Source organism: Vigna unguiculata, chromosome 3, assembly GCF_004118075.2.
Source record: "Vigna unguiculata cultivar IT97K-499-35 chromosome 3, ASM411807v1, whole genome shotgun sequence".
NCBI lineage: Eukaryota > Viridiplantae > Streptophyta > Magnoliopsida > Fabales > Fabaceae > Vigna > Vigna unguiculata.
This window is the reverse complement of record NC_040281.1, coordinates 57,460,420-57,477,908: the sequence shown is the minus strand read 5'-3', so window position 1 is coordinate 57,477,908 and position 17,489 is coordinate 57,460,420. Positions and strand designations below refer to the sequence as shown.

General features: G+C 33.3%; 2 protein-coding genes across 4 annotated transcripts; one reads left to right on the top strand and one right to left on the bottom strand.

The window, feature by feature from the left end:
• Nucleotides 1-3,301: 3,301 nt before the first annotated feature.
• On the top strand, nucleotides 3,302-11,722 carry LOC114179351 (probable cyclic nucleotide-gated ion channel 5). Of its 3 annotated transcripts, XM_028065671.1 has the most exons (9): nucleotides 3,332-3,481; nucleotides 3,961-4,065; nucleotides 4,789-4,876; nucleotides 5,529-6,111; nucleotides 6,597-6,809; nucleotides 6,932-7,239; nucleotides 8,907-9,018; nucleotides 10,210-10,446; nucleotides 10,781-11,476. In XM_028065671.1, exons 3-9 carry the CDS (start codon nucleotides 4,815-4,817, stop codon nucleotides 11,474-11,476), a joined length of 2,211 nt encoding a protein of 736 aa, XP_027921472.1. In that variant the 5' UTR covers nucleotides 3,332-3,481; nucleotides 3,961-4,065; nucleotides 4,789-4,814. The 3 variants fall into 3 exon arrangements, with proteins under 3 accessions (XP_027921474.1, XP_027921472.1, XP_027921473.1); XM_028065673.1 differs by lacking the exon at nucleotides 3,961-4,065 and having other exon boundaries at nucleotides 3,302-3,481; nucleotides 10,781-11,722; XM_028065672.1 differs by lacking the exons at nucleotides 3,332-3,481; nucleotides 3,961-4,065 and adding an exon at nucleotides 4,258-4,537.
• Nucleotides 11,723-12,841: 1,119 nt separating this feature from the next.
• Nucleotides 12,842-15,989, bottom strand: LOC114179559 (transmembrane 9 superfamily member 9-like). The gene is made up of 7 exons (XM_028065941.1): nucleotides 15,784-15,989; nucleotides 15,185-15,349; nucleotides 14,983-15,092; nucleotides 14,768-14,876; nucleotides 14,577-14,689; nucleotides 14,336-14,489; nucleotides 12,842-14,235 (listed from the first exon to the last, which is right to left on the bottom strand). Exons 1-7 carry the CDS (start codon nucleotides 15,901-15,903, stop codon nucleotides 13,075-13,077), a joined length of 1,932 nt encoding a protein of 643 aa, XP_027921742.1. The 5' UTR covers nucleotides 15,904-15,989; the 3' UTR covers nucleotides 12,842-13,074.
• Nucleotides 15,990-17,489: the final 1,500 nt, after the last annotated feature.

Here is a 17,489-nt window from a genome sequence, read left to right as displayed (position 1 = left end):
CATTATAGAAAGATTCAATGCTCTTGCTTTATATATATTTCATCCATTTTTCTTTTTGTCTTGGACGGGAAGTAATTGAGGTAATAAATGTTTTGCATATAATTTTCCAAAATTTAAAAACTATAACAAATACTATTAATTTCTAAATATAATTACCTCTTAAAATTAGATATCCTAACATCCTTTCACGTGTTTGGATCAAATTGAAAAAGTGTACAAAATACGCTGAGGATACCATGGATCCTCCAGCTGGCATAACACTTGACGATCCATGAAATCTGGGTACTTTATTTTTTTTTTCTTTTGCATATTATTTATCTTCCAAATTAATTTCTTAAACAGGGAGACACGGTTTGATAGAAACAATTTACTATTTACGAGGATTTGAGGGAATTTATTGAAATGATTTGTTGTGTCTTTAAGTTGTTCTTTTTACCTTGTCAATTAACACAGTTTGAAACCAATTTTGAAGGTCAACCACACTACGTGTTTGATAGAAACATTGTTTTTCGCCTTCAATTCCTTCTCACCACTCCCACATTCTTCAACCATAATGCATAAATGAACCCTTCATAATTCAATTCTACATTCATCGGGTAAATAGATATTAGCAAAGAGTCAGAGTCACAATAAAGATATATATATATATATATATATATATATATATATATATATATATATATATATATATAATAAAAGTCACATAGACTAAAAAAAACAAGGAAAAAGAGAAAACAAAAATGGCAAAAGCTGAAACAGTGAAAGAGGGTTCTTCTTCTTCTTCTTCTTCTGCTTCTTCTGCAACTCGGCAACATTCGACAGAGGTACTTCACCAACGTAAGAAAATGCCTCATTGTCCCATGAAAATGGCGATTGGAGGGTTTGCAGCAATCTCTGTGTTAGGTTACTTGGTTTTGTACTCCAACAAGAAACCTGAAGCATCAGCGATGGATGTTGCTAAGGTTGCTTCTGGAATGTCCAACCCCGACAACACTCGTCCTCGTAATTAGATTTCACCAATTAACATTTCCAACCTTCCATCGTCCAAGCACATACATATATATATATATATATATATGTTTTGTTGTATTATCATTTATCCTTTTCGTTAAGTTTCTCCAAATTCTGTGTTTTTCTAAAACTGTGTTAATTAGGAAGAGACGTACGGCAATAAACATGTAGTTAATTATTATTATGTTTTAAGTACAATTTACATTACAAGTTTGTTTAACTCCAACTCTAATTAAGAAAGTACTATATATATTTTGTTGTATAAATTTAAGGTAGCAATATTGTTTTCTATTCTTATAATAACACCAACGTGTTTGCCACTGAACAAAAAAAGTACTACAAATTTGGCATTTGACTTTTTGCGATTATTGACTCTCCAAAAACTTATATAGCACGTGACGTTTTAATACAAGGAAATGTTTTTTGTTATACTGTAGTTCCGATTCAATCCTTAACTAAGCAAGAAAAAAAACTATGTAGACTCACAATATCAACTAAAACACCACCTAGTGATATTTAAAAAATTTTAAATATAGTTTGATATTAAAATATCTGTTTATGAATGATAATTAAAGAACTTTAAAGAAGATAATTTATATTCGTTCATTTAAATAAAATATTTAAAAATAATTTAAATTAATATTTTTTTTCTGTGTGAAATTTTATACAGTGATAAAATTATATCATTGGTTGTTAAATACAAAAAATACATACATACATACATACATACATACATACATATATATATATATATATATATATATATATATATATATATATATATATATATATATATATATATATATATATATATATATATATATATATATACTTCATTTAACACACAAGCGGAAATTAAATTAGAATGTTATTTTTTTTAACACACTACAAGAAGAAAAAGGCATTTACTTAGTGATAGCAAATGACAATCACCGATTTACGTTAATCATTTAGTATATTATTTTTCAAATGTTTATCATTATATGCGTTTTTTTATTATTGTGTAATTATGTTATCTTATAAGTGTTTTGTTGTGATGAAATGAATTATATTTATATTTTTTTCATATAAATATTGTTTATTTGTTTAATATTTATAAATTAAAATTTAATTCAAATACTTAATTAATTGGTTTTATAATATCATTTTTATTTAACTATGAAATTATTGTGTTATATATTTATGGAGATGACAAAATAGACTGGGACTGATGAATCAATATTACAATGCTTTAAAATTTTACATAAACACAAAATACTAACAAAATACATGAAGTACATACAATTTTTTTAAGAAAAAAGAATGGGTCAGATGAGTTAGCCCATCAATCCGATCGGGTTGTATTTCCTGTTTTATCACTCATATATTTAAAGTAATACAATAATTAAATACTTTTTTAAGTTCCAAGAACTAGAAATATAAATAAAAAACATTAAATAAAAATCTTATAAAATTCTTACAAGGGATTGCATTAAATAAATTCCTTTCTAGGCGTGTAAGATTGTTACATGATTTCTAACATGTTTTAGAAATGTTTTTAATTATTAAATGAAAATTTGTTAAAAATAAAATATATTTTTTTATTTACTGATTTTATTCATATAGTTCTTAATAAAATTTAATTTATAATAAAACGTCGAGTTAAGGAGAATATTACTAACTGTGAAGTTATAAATATATAATAAATTAAAAAAAAAGTTATGCAGAAATTTCATTCACTTATAAGCTCGGCTTGTTTCACTTTTAGCAGTGCAAAATTTTCAATTAGACAAAGAAATATCAATTCTGAAAAAAAAAAAAAACCCAGGAATGCAATTTAGACATTTGAAAAATTAGAATGTCACACAATTATTGTTTTTAATCAATCAGATCAAGATTAATACTGTTGTTGTCAATAAATCTTAGCAATATCAATCACTCAGTTTTGTATTGTTAGGCACTAAGATATAAATGATAATAATTCATGTGATGTTACTTTGCAAAAATGATTGATCCACTAAATATGAGTTACAATATTAATAAAATAATATTTTTGGCCACTTAACAAGTATTTGTAATTACTGAAAGATGAAAAAGAACTATTACCAAGTGTTGTTAATTAATACAGTTGACATTAGTAAATCTTAGATTGTACGATGAATACAAAATTTTAGTATTTTCTTTAAATGAGAAAAATACACTTTAACAAACGAATACTGCAACATTAATTTCCATATTTTAATATATATATATTTTTGTTAAATTTTGTTTTAACCCGTTATGGGCTGAATTACCTGTTATTACAGTGTTTTTATTTTTCAATATAATTTGACAATTTTTCTTTTTGTTTCTGGCTGCGTTCCTTCCTCTTTCCTTTTTTCTGTGATGACAGCGACTCAGTCTCAGAGAAGAGATTCCGCCATAATAAGTGCATTCTTCCTCTGACTCCGACTTCTTCTCCCTTTCAACATCGCCGTTTCTCTCACACCAGGTCAGTTACCTTTTTATTTTTTCTACTTTTTCTGTTCTGTATTAATGGAACCACCTTTCCAATTTCTAATCTGTTAATTAGTTTCGAGTTGCTGCTTTTCGATGGAATTTTGATTTGAATATTGGTGGGAGATTGTTTTGGAGGTTGATGCTTTACTTGCTCTTGGTGGAACTTGAACTTCATCCACAGTTAACCCTACCGCGAATTTTGGTGAGGCGGAGGAGAAAATTTCGGAATCTTATTTTTTGTTGATAAGATAAGGACTCGGGAAAGAGATTTTTTTTTTTTGCTAATTTTTTCGGTTATTTTTTTATTTATTTTTGGATGCTTTTAATCCAACTTCGAGTTATGAGCGTTGACGCCAATTCATCACCGGCGGCAAAATTTTGGTCGAGGGTTGCCGTCCATGCGCGATTCATAACCGAGTTTTTTTTCTTGATTTATTGTATTATGCGGGTTTTTTGAAGATGAGTTTGCAGTGAGGTGCAGGAAGATATGTCGAAGCACAGATAGAGACGTGGAAGGCTAACTATTGCCTCCATTTTTTAACAACAAAAGATAATAACTCTGCATCCGTTGAACTTGTACGACTGAGGATTTTTTTTTTTTTTTGCCTGAAACTCTCCTATGAATTCATATCTCGTTAATTTTAATTATGCACCGGTACAATTTGTGTGATTGGCTTAGCTTAGTGGCCGATTACCAACCAATAACCAGTATTATAATGTTGAAGGATGAACTGTCTTTATTTAAATCTCTTGAAATAGTTGTTTCAGAGTATCAATGCGACATTGATCTGCTTGTGAATCTTGAAATTAGAGGTGGGGGAATAGAGGTGGAGAGTTGTAAATGATTATTTCTGAATGGTGCAACATCTAAAGAATGATACTTCAGGGAACTTTATGCCAGCTTAAGAGTATGAGCCTTTGATTTTACCATGTTGAGATGGTATATATAAACTAGAGAGTAAACAGCAATTTGGTTTAGAGGATGAAAATTTTCGCAAGTATCATGCTAGAAGGAAGACGATACACAACAAGCAAGTGACAACCTTAGGTACATTTGGTTGGTGCAATCGATCTTCGCTAAAAAGTAGATCTACATTTATGGTTTATCTCCCAAAGAAAGTAAACATGAGCACAAGTTTCAAATCTTTGCAATTGCATTTCTTGAAACTATACATTTTCCGGATTTTAATCAGAAACCTTGAGCCTGAGCCTTGTAATGAACATTTGGAATCTAAACGTGAGGATGCCAATATTAATTTTATTATTCATTGTTTTGAATTTTGTTTTGTTTGTCTGCAGGTTATACATATGTGATCAACTGCTGAATGATGTTTGACTGTGGTCGCAAGTCAGAATACATGGGTGGCCAGCGGGAAAATTTTTTGAGGTATCACCATCCAATATATTTTCATTGTAGAGTTATTGTAGATATACGAAGCAGAAGATAGTGATGTTAATGGTATTTATTTACATGTTCTTAGCTTATGTAAGTTATAGCAATTTTATTGTTTTGATTCAAACTTTTGGCATCAGAGCATTTGGCATTCAAACTATGAATAAACTATGTTAATATGATTCAAACTTTTGGCATCAGTGCATTTTATTGTTTTTTTTGTCTATAGAGTGTGGAAGGACATATAAACACTGAACCATATGCTATGTCACTCATTCAGTCAGTTGTAAACTGTAACGGTTTTAGAAGTAGAAAATTTGCTATTGTGTAATTTTCCTAGATGGCTGTCCAGTTGAACCATAGAGAAACTAGTTTCTCACTTACAATGCTTTGCACTTTAAATTTTAAAATGCTTTACATGGATCTTAGCTTTCTTAAATAGAATTAATGTTTATCATGGTATTCAACTCATTGTGACCTTTCACCTTTCATGATATATGACAAAGCATTCTCTTATTTCTTAATTTCTCCCCTTTGTTTCTCTGGTCTGGAATTGATCTTGACATTCCTGGTTATGGACATGCAATTACTTAGTTATGGTTTCAGACAAAAGTGATCTGTTTCTGTGCATTTTGTTAATCTCTAGGTTGGAGGCCTTGGATTCTACACTATCTTCATCTTCTGATGCTGGAGTTATAAAATCTGGATTTAGTATTGATAAATTAGGCCATGGTGGTCATGGAAGCAGCACGACTTCTAGGTCTTTTAAAAGGGGTATGAGAAGGGGATCTGAAGGGCTGAAATCAATTGGGCGATCGCTTGGGTTGGGAGTATCTAGGGCAGTGTTCCCAGAAGATCTTAAAGTGTCAGAAAAGAAGATATTTGACCCTCAAGACAAATTCCTGCTATTATGGAATAAACTCTTTGTTACCTCGTGCATTTTGGCTGTGTCTATAGATCCACTGTTTTTTTATCTCCCAGTCATTAATAATTCGTTTCGCTGTCTTGGCATAGACCGAAAGTTGGCAACAATAGTTACAACATTAAGGACGGTGATTGATGCTTTCTATCTTATGCACATGGCTCTCCAATTTCGTACTGCTTATATTGCTCCATCTTCTCGTGTCTTTGGGCGGGGTGAGCTTGTGATAGATTCGGCACAGATAGCCAAACGATACTTGCAGCGGTATTTCATCATTGATTTCCTATCAGTGTTGCCTATACCACAGGTCAGAAAAAAACTGTTTTTATCTTGAGTCAGACTTTTTTGTTTAGCTGCTTGAATATTCTGACGTAAGACCCTCTTGTATTCAACGTGTTTGTAGCTTGTTATCATTCACTTTGGATTGCTATAAAGTATAAAATAATATCTTGGTTGGCATCCGTTCCTTTTTTATTTGTGTTTGGATCTAGAGTTGGTATTATTAGTATGTTAAAGCTCCCCCAATCTTGTATTTTTGTTTTCCTGGTTTGAAACTACTAAAAATAGGGATTCTCTTTTAAATTTATTTGATCTGTTTTGGCTTATTATTATAGATAATTATTTCTACTTTTGGTGTCCACTGAAATTTGCAACTGCTTACTAGACATTGATTTATATATTCAAAACACTTCGTAGATAGCTCTAATGCTTGTCTTTATTGTCTACAATTTTAAGTAGTATAACAAAACTCAACACCTACTTTTGTTTTCTCTGGTCTGTTCTTGATTTCAGATTGTGGTTTGGAGATTTCTTCTGAGGTCAAAAGGTTCAGATGTGCTAGCAACAAAACAGGCCTTGCTATTCATTATCCTGTTTCAGTATGTTCCTAGATTTCTCCGTATGGTACCATTGACTTCCGAGCTTAAGAGAACAGCTGGTGTCTTTGCTGAAACTGCATGGGCAGGTGCTGCATGTTATTTGCTGCTGTACATGCTTGCCAGTCATGTAAGCTTTGCTTTATTTTTTCAAAATGCTTAATTCACTAAAATTCTTGCATTGTTCTATTTGAGCTATAATCTCACTAGTCATGCTATTACGGGTTTTTTTCCACCAATGATCATTTGCAGATAGTTGGTGCATTTTGGTACTTGTTAGCTATTGAACGCAATGACTCGTGCTGGCAGAAAGCTTGCAGTGACAATGGCAGTTTGTGCGATAAAAATTTCCTTTATTGTGGGAACCAGCTCATGAAAGGTTATAGTGCTTGGAACAATAGAAGTCAAGATATTCTAAATTCAGCGTGCTCTGCAGAAGGTGATCCTGCACCTTTTGATTATGGAATTTTCGCCCAAGTCTTGACATCTGGCATAATTTCATCTAAGAAATTCATTTCCAAATACTGTTACTGTTTATGGTGGGGGCTCCAGAATTTGAGGTAATTAATTTTGTTTTCTTTGGTGTTTGGACATCTGTGTCGGGCATCCCATAACGGGCTAATAGAGATTTGAAAGACTGAAACAAGTATAATTTATGTGGAGGCTGACCTGAATACACTGATATAACAATAGCAAGCGATCCTCCAGTAGTATGTATTTCTGAATGGAATGATTATATGACGTCTACTTTATCTTCGAACAAGGTACCTAGTTTAAACAAATTAGAAGGAAAAGCTGTTGGTTATAGTTGTATCAATAATGGAATGGGTATTGGATAAATTAAACTCTATATGGGTTGTACCTCTTGAATATTCCTTGTGTTTCTGCTGTTTGAATGAAGAAGGAATTGGGCAACAAAGAAATAAAAGGGAAAGAAGTATAGAAATTTCTTTCTGCTTGTTTGGATAACTAGAAAAGGAAAAAATTGTGAAAAATTAACCAAAAAAATTGTACTTTCTACACCTATTTTTGACGAAAGATAATTTTTTGTTTTCAAAATTTATTTATCTTTTAATATTTGAAACAGAAAAGAACAATCCCCCGGCCCCTTGAGGTGGCTAATTCTTGTGGTGGGATTTATCAATCCCTTTTTCTCTCCCTCCCACTTCTATTTTTTCTCCACGTCTTTCATCTCTAATTCCTTCATCCTTATTTCTTATCATCGAAATGCAGTTTGAGTGCATGAAAAGTTTAATGCAAAGAAAATTTAAATATGTGCTAAACCACTGGATGAATTGTATGTTCTAGTAATTAGTTGTTCATTATGAAATATTATCTTTGTTCACTGCTACTGTTGACCTTTCTTTCTTATAATCAGGGTTCAACAGTCTCTCAGACTATGTTGATTTTGTTCTTCAAGGCAAACTCTAAAATTAATTTCTCAAAGTAGGTTACTAGCCTTGTCATTAAGTGCAGTTAATGGCATTACCATACCATTTGAAGAATATCTATTAATTTTTATCATTTTAGGTAGTTTGACACCTAGTTCAGTGGTTTCTTACTTTGAATCTAGAAAAGTGATATGTCCTACAGTTTTGTCCTCTTTTACGATTTGTTCTGAAAATTTGACCTTTTTAACTTGTCTTTAAATTTACCATTGTTCTAGATTCAGGAAATGTATCCTCCTTTTAATAAGATTCTAGGACATATAAGGTTATTAATTCCATGTTCGAAGATTCTTGGACTGAAGTGTTTTATGGAAAGAGGCTTATGCCAATCTGCCCATAGTTCAAGGGACATGGGGAGTTCCAGGAGTCGGTTAATAAAGAAAAGATGATAAGAGCATGGTTCAGGTAGAAGTTGAGTGCAAAAAGGATGGGAGGTTTCCATGTCATTCAAAGAAACTGTTGCATTACCTTTTATCTTCCATTTTCCAATATTACGGAAAGTGACAATGACTGATACAATCTGTAACCTTTCTTTTTGATAGTGATAGTGATTCTATATCAGTTCAGAAAGGGAAAGATTTGTTTTTATGAATATTAACACTTATCTGATTAGTTGCTATCAAATACTGAGAAATTTTGGATGTACTTTACATTTTGAATTTAGTTTTGTTGAAGAAATTATTTGTTCCCATGTCTTTTCCTTCCCCTACCCACCTCCCTTTCTTTTCTGTCCCTTCATTAGATTTGCCAAAACCAACTTTTCATTGACTTCACTGCAGTACACTTGGCCAGGGGCTTCAAACTAGCACCTATCCTGGGGAGGTTATCTTTTCAATAGCACTAGCTATTTTTGGTCTCATCCTCTTTGCACTTCTGATTGGCAACATGCAGGTATACTTCAAATCACTGAGCTTAACATATCATGAAAGTAAAATTTCCGGAAGTCTTATCATTCAGTTTGTTCAGAACTTGCAAGAGTTTCCATGGGCTTGTATTTGATTGGGTCAAATATACTGGATATATAGTTGAATAATCACCCAATGCTAATTTTCATACTTATCAACAATATTTTGATATCCAAGTGATTAAATTTTGCAATTATATGTATGGTGTGGGCGGGATCAAAAGCTATTAAGTAGTGCCAAAATGTAGCAGCTAGCCCCTGATAGTAATTTAGTCACTCTTTTGTAAGAGACTGGAGATTGTATATGATCTTCATTTATTTGACTTAGAGAAAGTATTTACTTGCCACTTGACTTTTTTCTCTGGCTAAATCATGTATTGTTGAAGATGAATGCATTATTGGTAAATTTTCTGTCTTAACTTATGAACTACGTAGTATTCATGTCGCGAACCTACAAATCATGAATTCACTATTTTGGTCTGAACACACGGAGCCAGTGTGTTTGACATGATGCATTGATGACATTTGTCTGACATGTATTTGTTCATGTACTTCTGTTTTTTTCTTTTTTTTTTTTTTTGGGGGTAACATGGTGTGAATAGTTAATGAAAAAACAGAAGTTGGTTTGTTTTAAGATTCTAAGCAAATTTTTATAATAATTAAAAAGGCACCAGTGCTTTTCGTCAGGTAACAATTTTTTTTCACCCATTTTTTTCATTTCATGTTGGCTCTTGTGGCACCCATCAAGATGTTGTAAACTGAAGCAAGCTCACACACACACACATGATATTACAAATAATAAGTATCAAACGAAAGTGTGAGAACTGATCTTGACTTTTCCATGCAAATTTATATTGTTAGCATTGACTAGCCTAATATGCTCCTTACATGAAATAAACAAAGTATGTTCTTCAGAGTTTAGAACAATCCTTTTAATGTCAAGAGAGATCTAAGAACTAATATGGTTGTGCAATAAGAAACTAAATCAAATGGACATTCTCATGGACACAGATAATGTGCGGTGATCATTTGGTACTACTGAGTTTGTTCTAAATTTTGTTTCTTGTTATCACTGAATAGCCATGCAAATAAATGGCGTTGAAGTTTGTCCATAAAAGTATGAAAAAGAAGATTGTTTGAAATTGATACTGAGGTTTGTGTCTTTCCCATGATTACAGACATATCTTCAGTCTCTCACAATTAGGCTCGAGGAAATGAGAGTCAAAAGGCGTGATTCAGAACAGTGGATGCATCATCGGTTACTCCCACAAGAGCTTAGAGAGCGTGTGAGACGGTATGATCAATATAAGTGGCTGGCAACGCGTGGTGTAGATGAAGAAAATCTAGTTCAGAGTCTACCAAAGGATCTTCGAAGAGATATTAAGCGTCATCTCTGTTTGGCCTTAGTGAGGAGGGTATGCTTTCAAAACATGAAAATAAACTAACACCAAGAATGCCCTCTATCTGAAACATGTGACTAAATAGGACCCTCTTTTCTGTGACAAACTAAGGACCAACTTGTAGTAATCTGTTCAATATTTATGGTTAGTGGTTATATTACAGCTGAACCATCACACCAGGTTATGTGTGTTTGGTTGTTTTGCATGAGCATAACTTTCTTTATTTCACTGTCTATCTAGATTTGGTTTTCAAATTCTCTTTAGACATTAAATGATGCAGTTCCTCTCAGATATTTTTGGCCCTGATCTGAGTTTGTGAATTCATTGATTGGTTTTCATGGATTTGTAGGTTCCACTATTTGAGAGTATGGATGAGAGATTGCTTGATGCGATCTGTGAGAGACTGAAACCATGTTTATTTACAGAGCATACTTACATCGTTCGGGAAGGAGATCCAGTTGATGAGATGCTTTTCATCATACGTGGTCGCCTTGAGAGTGTTACCACAGATGGTGGGAGGAGTGGATTTTTCAACCGCAGTTTTCTAAAGGAAGCGGACTTCTGTGGGGAGGAGCTATTAACCTGGGCCCTGGATCCCAAATCTGGTTCTAATCTCCCATCTTCCACTAGAACAGTTAAAGCATTAATGGAGGTTGAGGCTTTTGCCTTAACAGCTGATGAGTTAAAATTTGTTGCCAGTCAATTTAGACGCCTTCACAGCAGACAGGTTCAACACACTTTCCGATTTTACTCCCAGCAATGGAGGACTTGGGCTGCATGCTTTATTCAAGCAGCATGGCGTCGGTATTCTAAGAAGAAACTCATGAAGCTTCGTCAAAAGGAAGAAGATGCTGATGAATCAGAGGGAAGTCACGAAACTGGTGGTGGGAGTTCCTACAGCTTTGGTGCTGCCCTGTTAGCCTCTAAGTTTGCTGCGCACACTCTTCGTGGCGTTCATCGTAATCGACTTGCTAAGACTGCTAGGGAGTTGGTGAAACTACAGAAACCCCCAGAACCTGATTTCTCTGCAGATGACGCTGACTAAAATTTTCAAGTATGACTACTCTCTTAAAATGCTTGTTTTCCATGACTGTGATTGAATTTGTGAAAGAAGGTTGAAAGCAGTGTATTATACAATTATGCTTGTAATGACTCTTCCTCTGTTACCATGTAAATTATAATATTACATTAAAGCCAACTGTCATATTAGGCCTGCCACCTGGCATGTAAACTCATATATATTGTTCTCAACTTTATTGTTGAAGTTATTGGTTTGCACTTGCACACTCAACCTCTCTTATTTGGTTATCTTTTGCTTCACCATAGCAGGTAAGAATCTCACTCTTCACCATGAATAAAAATTTACGTTCAAATTTAGAAAATGTTTTTCAGGAAGAAGCTTTCTAAGATGTTCTGAAAAACTTCCCACAATAAAATATTTTAGAAGGCTATAAATTTTACATTTTTCAAAATGAAATTCATGAATATATTATAAATTGTTCTTTCAATGCTATTTTGTGATTAAAACTTTTATGAGAATCATCCATTCAAAATAATTAGAAATTATTATGGATTATACATTTTAGATCCTATTTATCTGGAATCTTTATTCTGAAGTATATTTTTTCATGATATTTATCTGACATGTAATACAAAAACTTTTTAACATATTTCGCTTTGCATTTATTAGAAAGGATTAAGATTTTGTCATTATAGTGTCACGGTGTAATAGGAAGGGGTAAGAAGAGAACACGGAATTCCAAAACACAATTGTCTTAAAATTGAACTAAGTAACGAGTTCATGAACTTTAAATACCTCGAATTCGATCCAATCCCACTATTTATTACATAATAAAAATGTATTTGTTTAATGAATTAATTACGAAATGTAATTTTATACTTTATAATATAAGCATTTTTATACATATTATAATCTATAATTATTAAGAAACATTAAAAGTATTTATTCTAAATTGTTCTTTTAAAAAAAAAAATCAAGATACTCAACCCAATTTAATTATAACTAAATTGTATCGAGTTACTAAATAAAATAAATAAATTCAGTTCAACCCAGTCGAAATAAATTTAATTTAAGTTGGATAAAAAAACTTGTGTTAAATTCAATCCAACCTGAAAAGTTATCCCTCATTGGCAAAACTTGGTCTTAAGTTGTATAATGATGGGTCAATCAGACAGGTAATAAGCCATTACATTCCCACCCTTATTTCCTTCTCTTATAATCTCTAGGCAATCAAGGTAACAATCAAGTAGAACTACTTATTACATACATATACCAATATTTATTAAAAAAATATTTTTGACAAAAAGGAAGGGTGGGGAATATTTTTATTCCCTAACAATAAACTCACATTTAGAATGTAGTACTTACAAAAATAATTCTTTTTCTAGATATGCATTGAGGACCAATAATTGGTCAATAGTTGAATGTGTTATACAAATTACAAAACCAAGTACAGTGAGAAGAGAGGGAGAATAGTATCATGCAATAATACAAAATATGGATACTAGAGATACATTTGATGACTTAAAACAAAAACAAAAATCAGAACTACAACATATCCGATACTACAATTTGTGTGCTTCAACTTAGAACTATGACCATTGCACTAAAAGTGGCAAGGTTCAGTCAATTTTGACTGATGCATAGATGAGCCTGGTGAACCAGAAGCATGCAGAGAAACCAATTGTACCAGTCAACACAAAGAAAGCATACGAAAGCAGCATCATGTAGCCGAAGTACAAGATTCCAGATATTGGTTTTGTGATCTCGAGTTTAGTGAAGAAGTAGAATACAGTATATAGAAAAAGGTAGAATGCAGAGGAACCTGAAGTGAGATATGACCTCCACCACCAATTGTAGTCTTCACTACACAGCTGAAAGTAGCATAGCACAACTGTGATCTCAGCACAGGTGATGATGAGGATGACAAAAACTATGAACAAGAAACCAAAAATGTAATAAAATTGGTGTAACCAGATTGATGTGAGGATGAAGAAAAGCTCAATGAAAACTGCACCAAATGGGAGAATGCCTCCTATCAGAATAGAGCACAATGAATTCATGTACCAAGGCTGCACTGGAATCTGCCTAGCTATCTTGTTTGTCTTCACAGGATCTTCAATTGGTGGCTTTTTGTTAAACCCCACAAATCCACCAACAAACACAAGTGGAAATGAGATGCCAAACCACAACAAAAGAAGAGCAAACATTGTCTGAAATGGCACTGCCCCAGAAGATCTCTGCCCCCAAATCAGAGCATTTAGCACAAAGAATGCTGTGAAAGCTGTGGCTGGGAATACAAAAGCTGTTCCAAAAGCTATTTTCTTCCAATCTGTTCCCTTGAACAACTTATAAAGACGTCCTGAAGTATATCCAGCAAACAATCCCATTAACACCCAAAGCAAGAGCATTGCTGTCATCAAACCACCTCTGTTTGAAGGAGACAGAAATCCAAGGGCTGCAAACATCATTGTCACAAGAATCATTCCGAAAAACTGAACTCCTGTTCCGACATATATACACAGTAAATCAGAGTTCAGTGGAGGCCTGAACACATCCCCATGTACCAGTTTCCACCCTGTCTCTTCTTGTGCTTCTTCTTGTGTCTCTAACTGGTTGTACTTTGAGATATCACGATACAGTGTCCGCAGCATTATCATAGCCACCATGCCCGAGAGGAAAAGAACAATCATCAGAGAGTTCACAATTGAAAACCAGTGAATCTGGTCATCCGCCATTAGAAGATAGGTATCCCACCGATATGCCCACTTCACATCACTTGCCTAGAAGGTAAAAATTTCACCAAGATGAAATCAACATCCGAATCCAATTCTCAGTGGCACTTCAAGAAGGGTAAAATTGTTGTGGTAACTATTAACTAACCTCGAACTCAACATCATAGGAGAAAATGATTTCCTTCTTGCTTTTAATCTCTTGGGGAGATTCGGAGCTGGTGACCAGCTTTTTGGCATGGGGATCACAGGTGGTTAAGCGGGTTTTGTTCTCATTCCATTCTCCTTCGTAGTCATGCTTTACGCTGAATTCATAGGAATAATTTCAGTGAGCAAGGTGAAATTAACAGATTATTATCACAAAACTAGGTGGAAAAGAATCACAACACTACCTGAATGGTTTAACCTCAAATCCTACAATCCTTGATAATCCTAGCTGTTGATCAGTGTGATACTTAACCACAAATGCTAAGTGGTTGTGGATGAAATACTTCTCCTCTTTGATCTGTCAACAGTTTAGTACAAGAGGTCAAGAGTAAATAAAAATAATGGTTACAAAGTTACTCGGTTAGCTTTTACATACTCCAGAATATTGTCCCTTAAGACCAACAAGGAAGCCATGGAGATACACCATGGGAGATTCCTGATCAAGCCTTCTGATAGGAACAACCAAAGGAAGATTGTCTAGAATCCTGCAACAATGCAAGAATAATAAAATACCCTTTTGTCACAAAGACATTATTTCCATAACAACGTTTTTTTCATGAGATATAAGCTTCAGGATCATTAGTGCCTCACATGTTCACCCGATACTCATCATCTATCATTTCCCTGAACTCTTGTGCAGTTTTGTCATCGAGAATTATACGACACACAGCATTGCACAGCTGCGGTTCTCTCATTTTGAACTGCGAGAATTAAAATGCTTCAATATTTCAGTTGTGAAACGTAATAAACAAAAGGTAGAAAGCTAGAACCTGCCCAAAATATTTAAACCAACCACATAGGGTGAGTTTTCAATGCGGTCACCCCGAAGAACTTCCCCCAGATTTTCTGCGCTGTCAACAATGCGTTTGGGACGACAATAAGGCAGTGAATAGTATGAATAAGGAAGCTGTGTTTTTGTGGAAGACAGTTTGTTCACTTTCACCCTCAATGGATCTCCCTGTCACCATAGAACACAACATGATATCAATAAATGTCACAAACTACGACAAATCATGTCATGTTACTCTAATGCGGCGTTGATTGGATTAGAAGAATAATCTGTCAAAGAATGCATGATGGAATGATGATTGGTATATACTAGCCATCAAAACAAAACATGGTGATTCTCTCACTATTTCTGACCACTAATCCAAATCATTTCTCATCACACATTCTAAATTGTTCATCACCTCGGCAAATGAAAATGAATGAAGCAAGAATCTACAACCAGCAAGGTAAAAAATATAGGACAGAGAAAGCATGAAACCAACATCATCCATAACCATAACTGATCTAACGAGAAATTAAACGAGGAAAGGAATAATAATGCACAGACTAAAGTGGTTAAAAAGATTAGATTTTGAAGGGACAGAAAAAGAAAAATGGAATAACCTTCCAGAAATCCTCAGGCGCAACACCAGGGAGGTAAAAACAGGAACTTTGGTGGGCAATGAGTAGAATGCAGATGCAGACATAGATGCATAGGTCACGAGCCAGAGGCTCCCTCGCCATTGTTTCCGAGCAACACACGGTCTATTTCTCTTCCCGTGTTCTGTTCTGTGATGATTTTTTTGTTGTTGTTTTGTTGGTTAGAATACAAATATGGTTTTTTTTAAGAAGTAGTTGAGACACAAAAAGTGAGACATTCCCAACCCATGACCATGAATGAGATCATGACGTGCGGCACTGAATGGATTACGATGTTTTAATGGTGATTAGCCAACCCTCCTCCATGTTTGGAACAAAACAATTGGTTCGGTCATCTTCATACTTTCAATTAACTTCTCACTCCCACTTAATAATAAATCTAATTACACTGCATCGTCCATATATAACTTTTTTACACTCTCGCATTGTCTAATAATTTATTTATTTTTTTTTTGTAATTATTGTTTCAATAAATAATTGTATCAAAGTTATACATGGCAAATTACCAAAATTTATTAGCTGATTGGATTCAACTTCGAAACCAAATTTAAAAATTCATTCAAGTCAATACAAAATCAGTAACTTATCACCCATATTATTTAATGGATTAGATTATATTTCTTTTTTCACTAAACTATTGTAACAAAATATGTTTTATCTTTAAACTAAATTATAAAGTATTAAGTCTCTATTATTTTTTTATGAAAATAATGAAAATTACGTTTCACAACAAATGATATATAGAATATTTTTCATATGATAAATGAAGTTCTAATGTCTTTTGCTAGAAATACCTGTGGATCTTCACCAATAATTTTTGTGAAGTCGAAATAATACACTTAAAATTTATAAATTTCTATTTGATAAGATATAAGAGAGAAGAGAGAAGAGAAAAGATAAGTGATAAAAGATAAAAGATAAGAGATAATAAGTGATAAGTCATAATAAGACATAAATGATAGGAGATATGAGATAAGAGAGAGAAGAGACAAGAGATAAGATATAAGTCATAAGAGATAAGAGATAAGAAGAGATAAGAGACAACATATAAGAGATAAGAGATGAGAGATAAGAGATAAGAGATAAGAGATAAGAGATGAGAGATGAGAGATGAGAGATGAGAGATGAGAGATGAGAGATGAGAGATGAGAGATGAGAGATGAGAGATGAGAGATAAGAGATAAGAGATAAGAGATAAGAGATAAGAGATAAGAGATAAGAGATAAGAGATAAGAGATAAGAGATAAGAGATAAGAGATAAGAGATAAGAGATAAGAGATAAGAGATAAGAGATAAGAGATAAGAGATAAGAGATAAGAGATGAGAGATGAGAGATGAGAGATGAGAGATGAGAGATAAGAGATGAGAGATGAGAGATGAGAGATGAGAGATGAGAGATGAGAGATGAGAGATAAAAGAAAGATAAAATATAAGAGGTAAGAGTTCTTAACTTGGTAAAAGTGTATTTCAAGATATGGTTAACATAACACATAAGTACTCCAAAATAGGAACTAAAAGCTTAATAGAGTCATTGAAAAAGCTAATACATTCTCTAACTCATTCCTATACTACTTCTTCCGTGAATAACTCCAGCTTCATTGCTACTTTAAAATTTGAAAGGAATTTAGCTCTCATTACCTTATTGAATGCACTTCATCATTGTTCTATCC

Bases quoted from the DNA above. Each gene is read 5' to 3' on its own strand.
- LOC114179351 (XM_028065673.1), top strand. From the start codon at position 4,815: ATGATGTTTGACTGTGGTCGCAAGTCAGAATACATGGGTGGCCAGCGG. The intron at 4,877-5,528 runs GTATCACCATCC...GTTAATCTCTAG, and splicing joins CAGCGGGAAAATTTTTTGAG to GTTGGAGGCCTTGGATTCTA. The intron at 9,019-10,209 runs GTATACTTCAAA...CCATGATTACAG, and splicing joins TTCTGATTGGCAACATGCAG to ACATATCTTCAGTCTCTCAC.
- LOC114179559 (XM_028065941.1), bottom strand. From the start codon at position 15,903: ATGGCGAGGGAGCCTCTGGCTCGTGACCTATGCATCTATGTCTGCATC. The intron at 15,350-15,783 runs GTTATTCCATTT...CTATGGTGACAG, and splicing joins CGCCTGAGGATTTCTGGAAG to GGAGATCCATTGAGGGTGAA. The intron at 14,236-14,335 runs GTTAGTTAATAG...TTTACCTTCTAG, and splicing joins CCTATGATGTTGAGTTCGAG to GCAAGTGATGTGAAGTGGGC.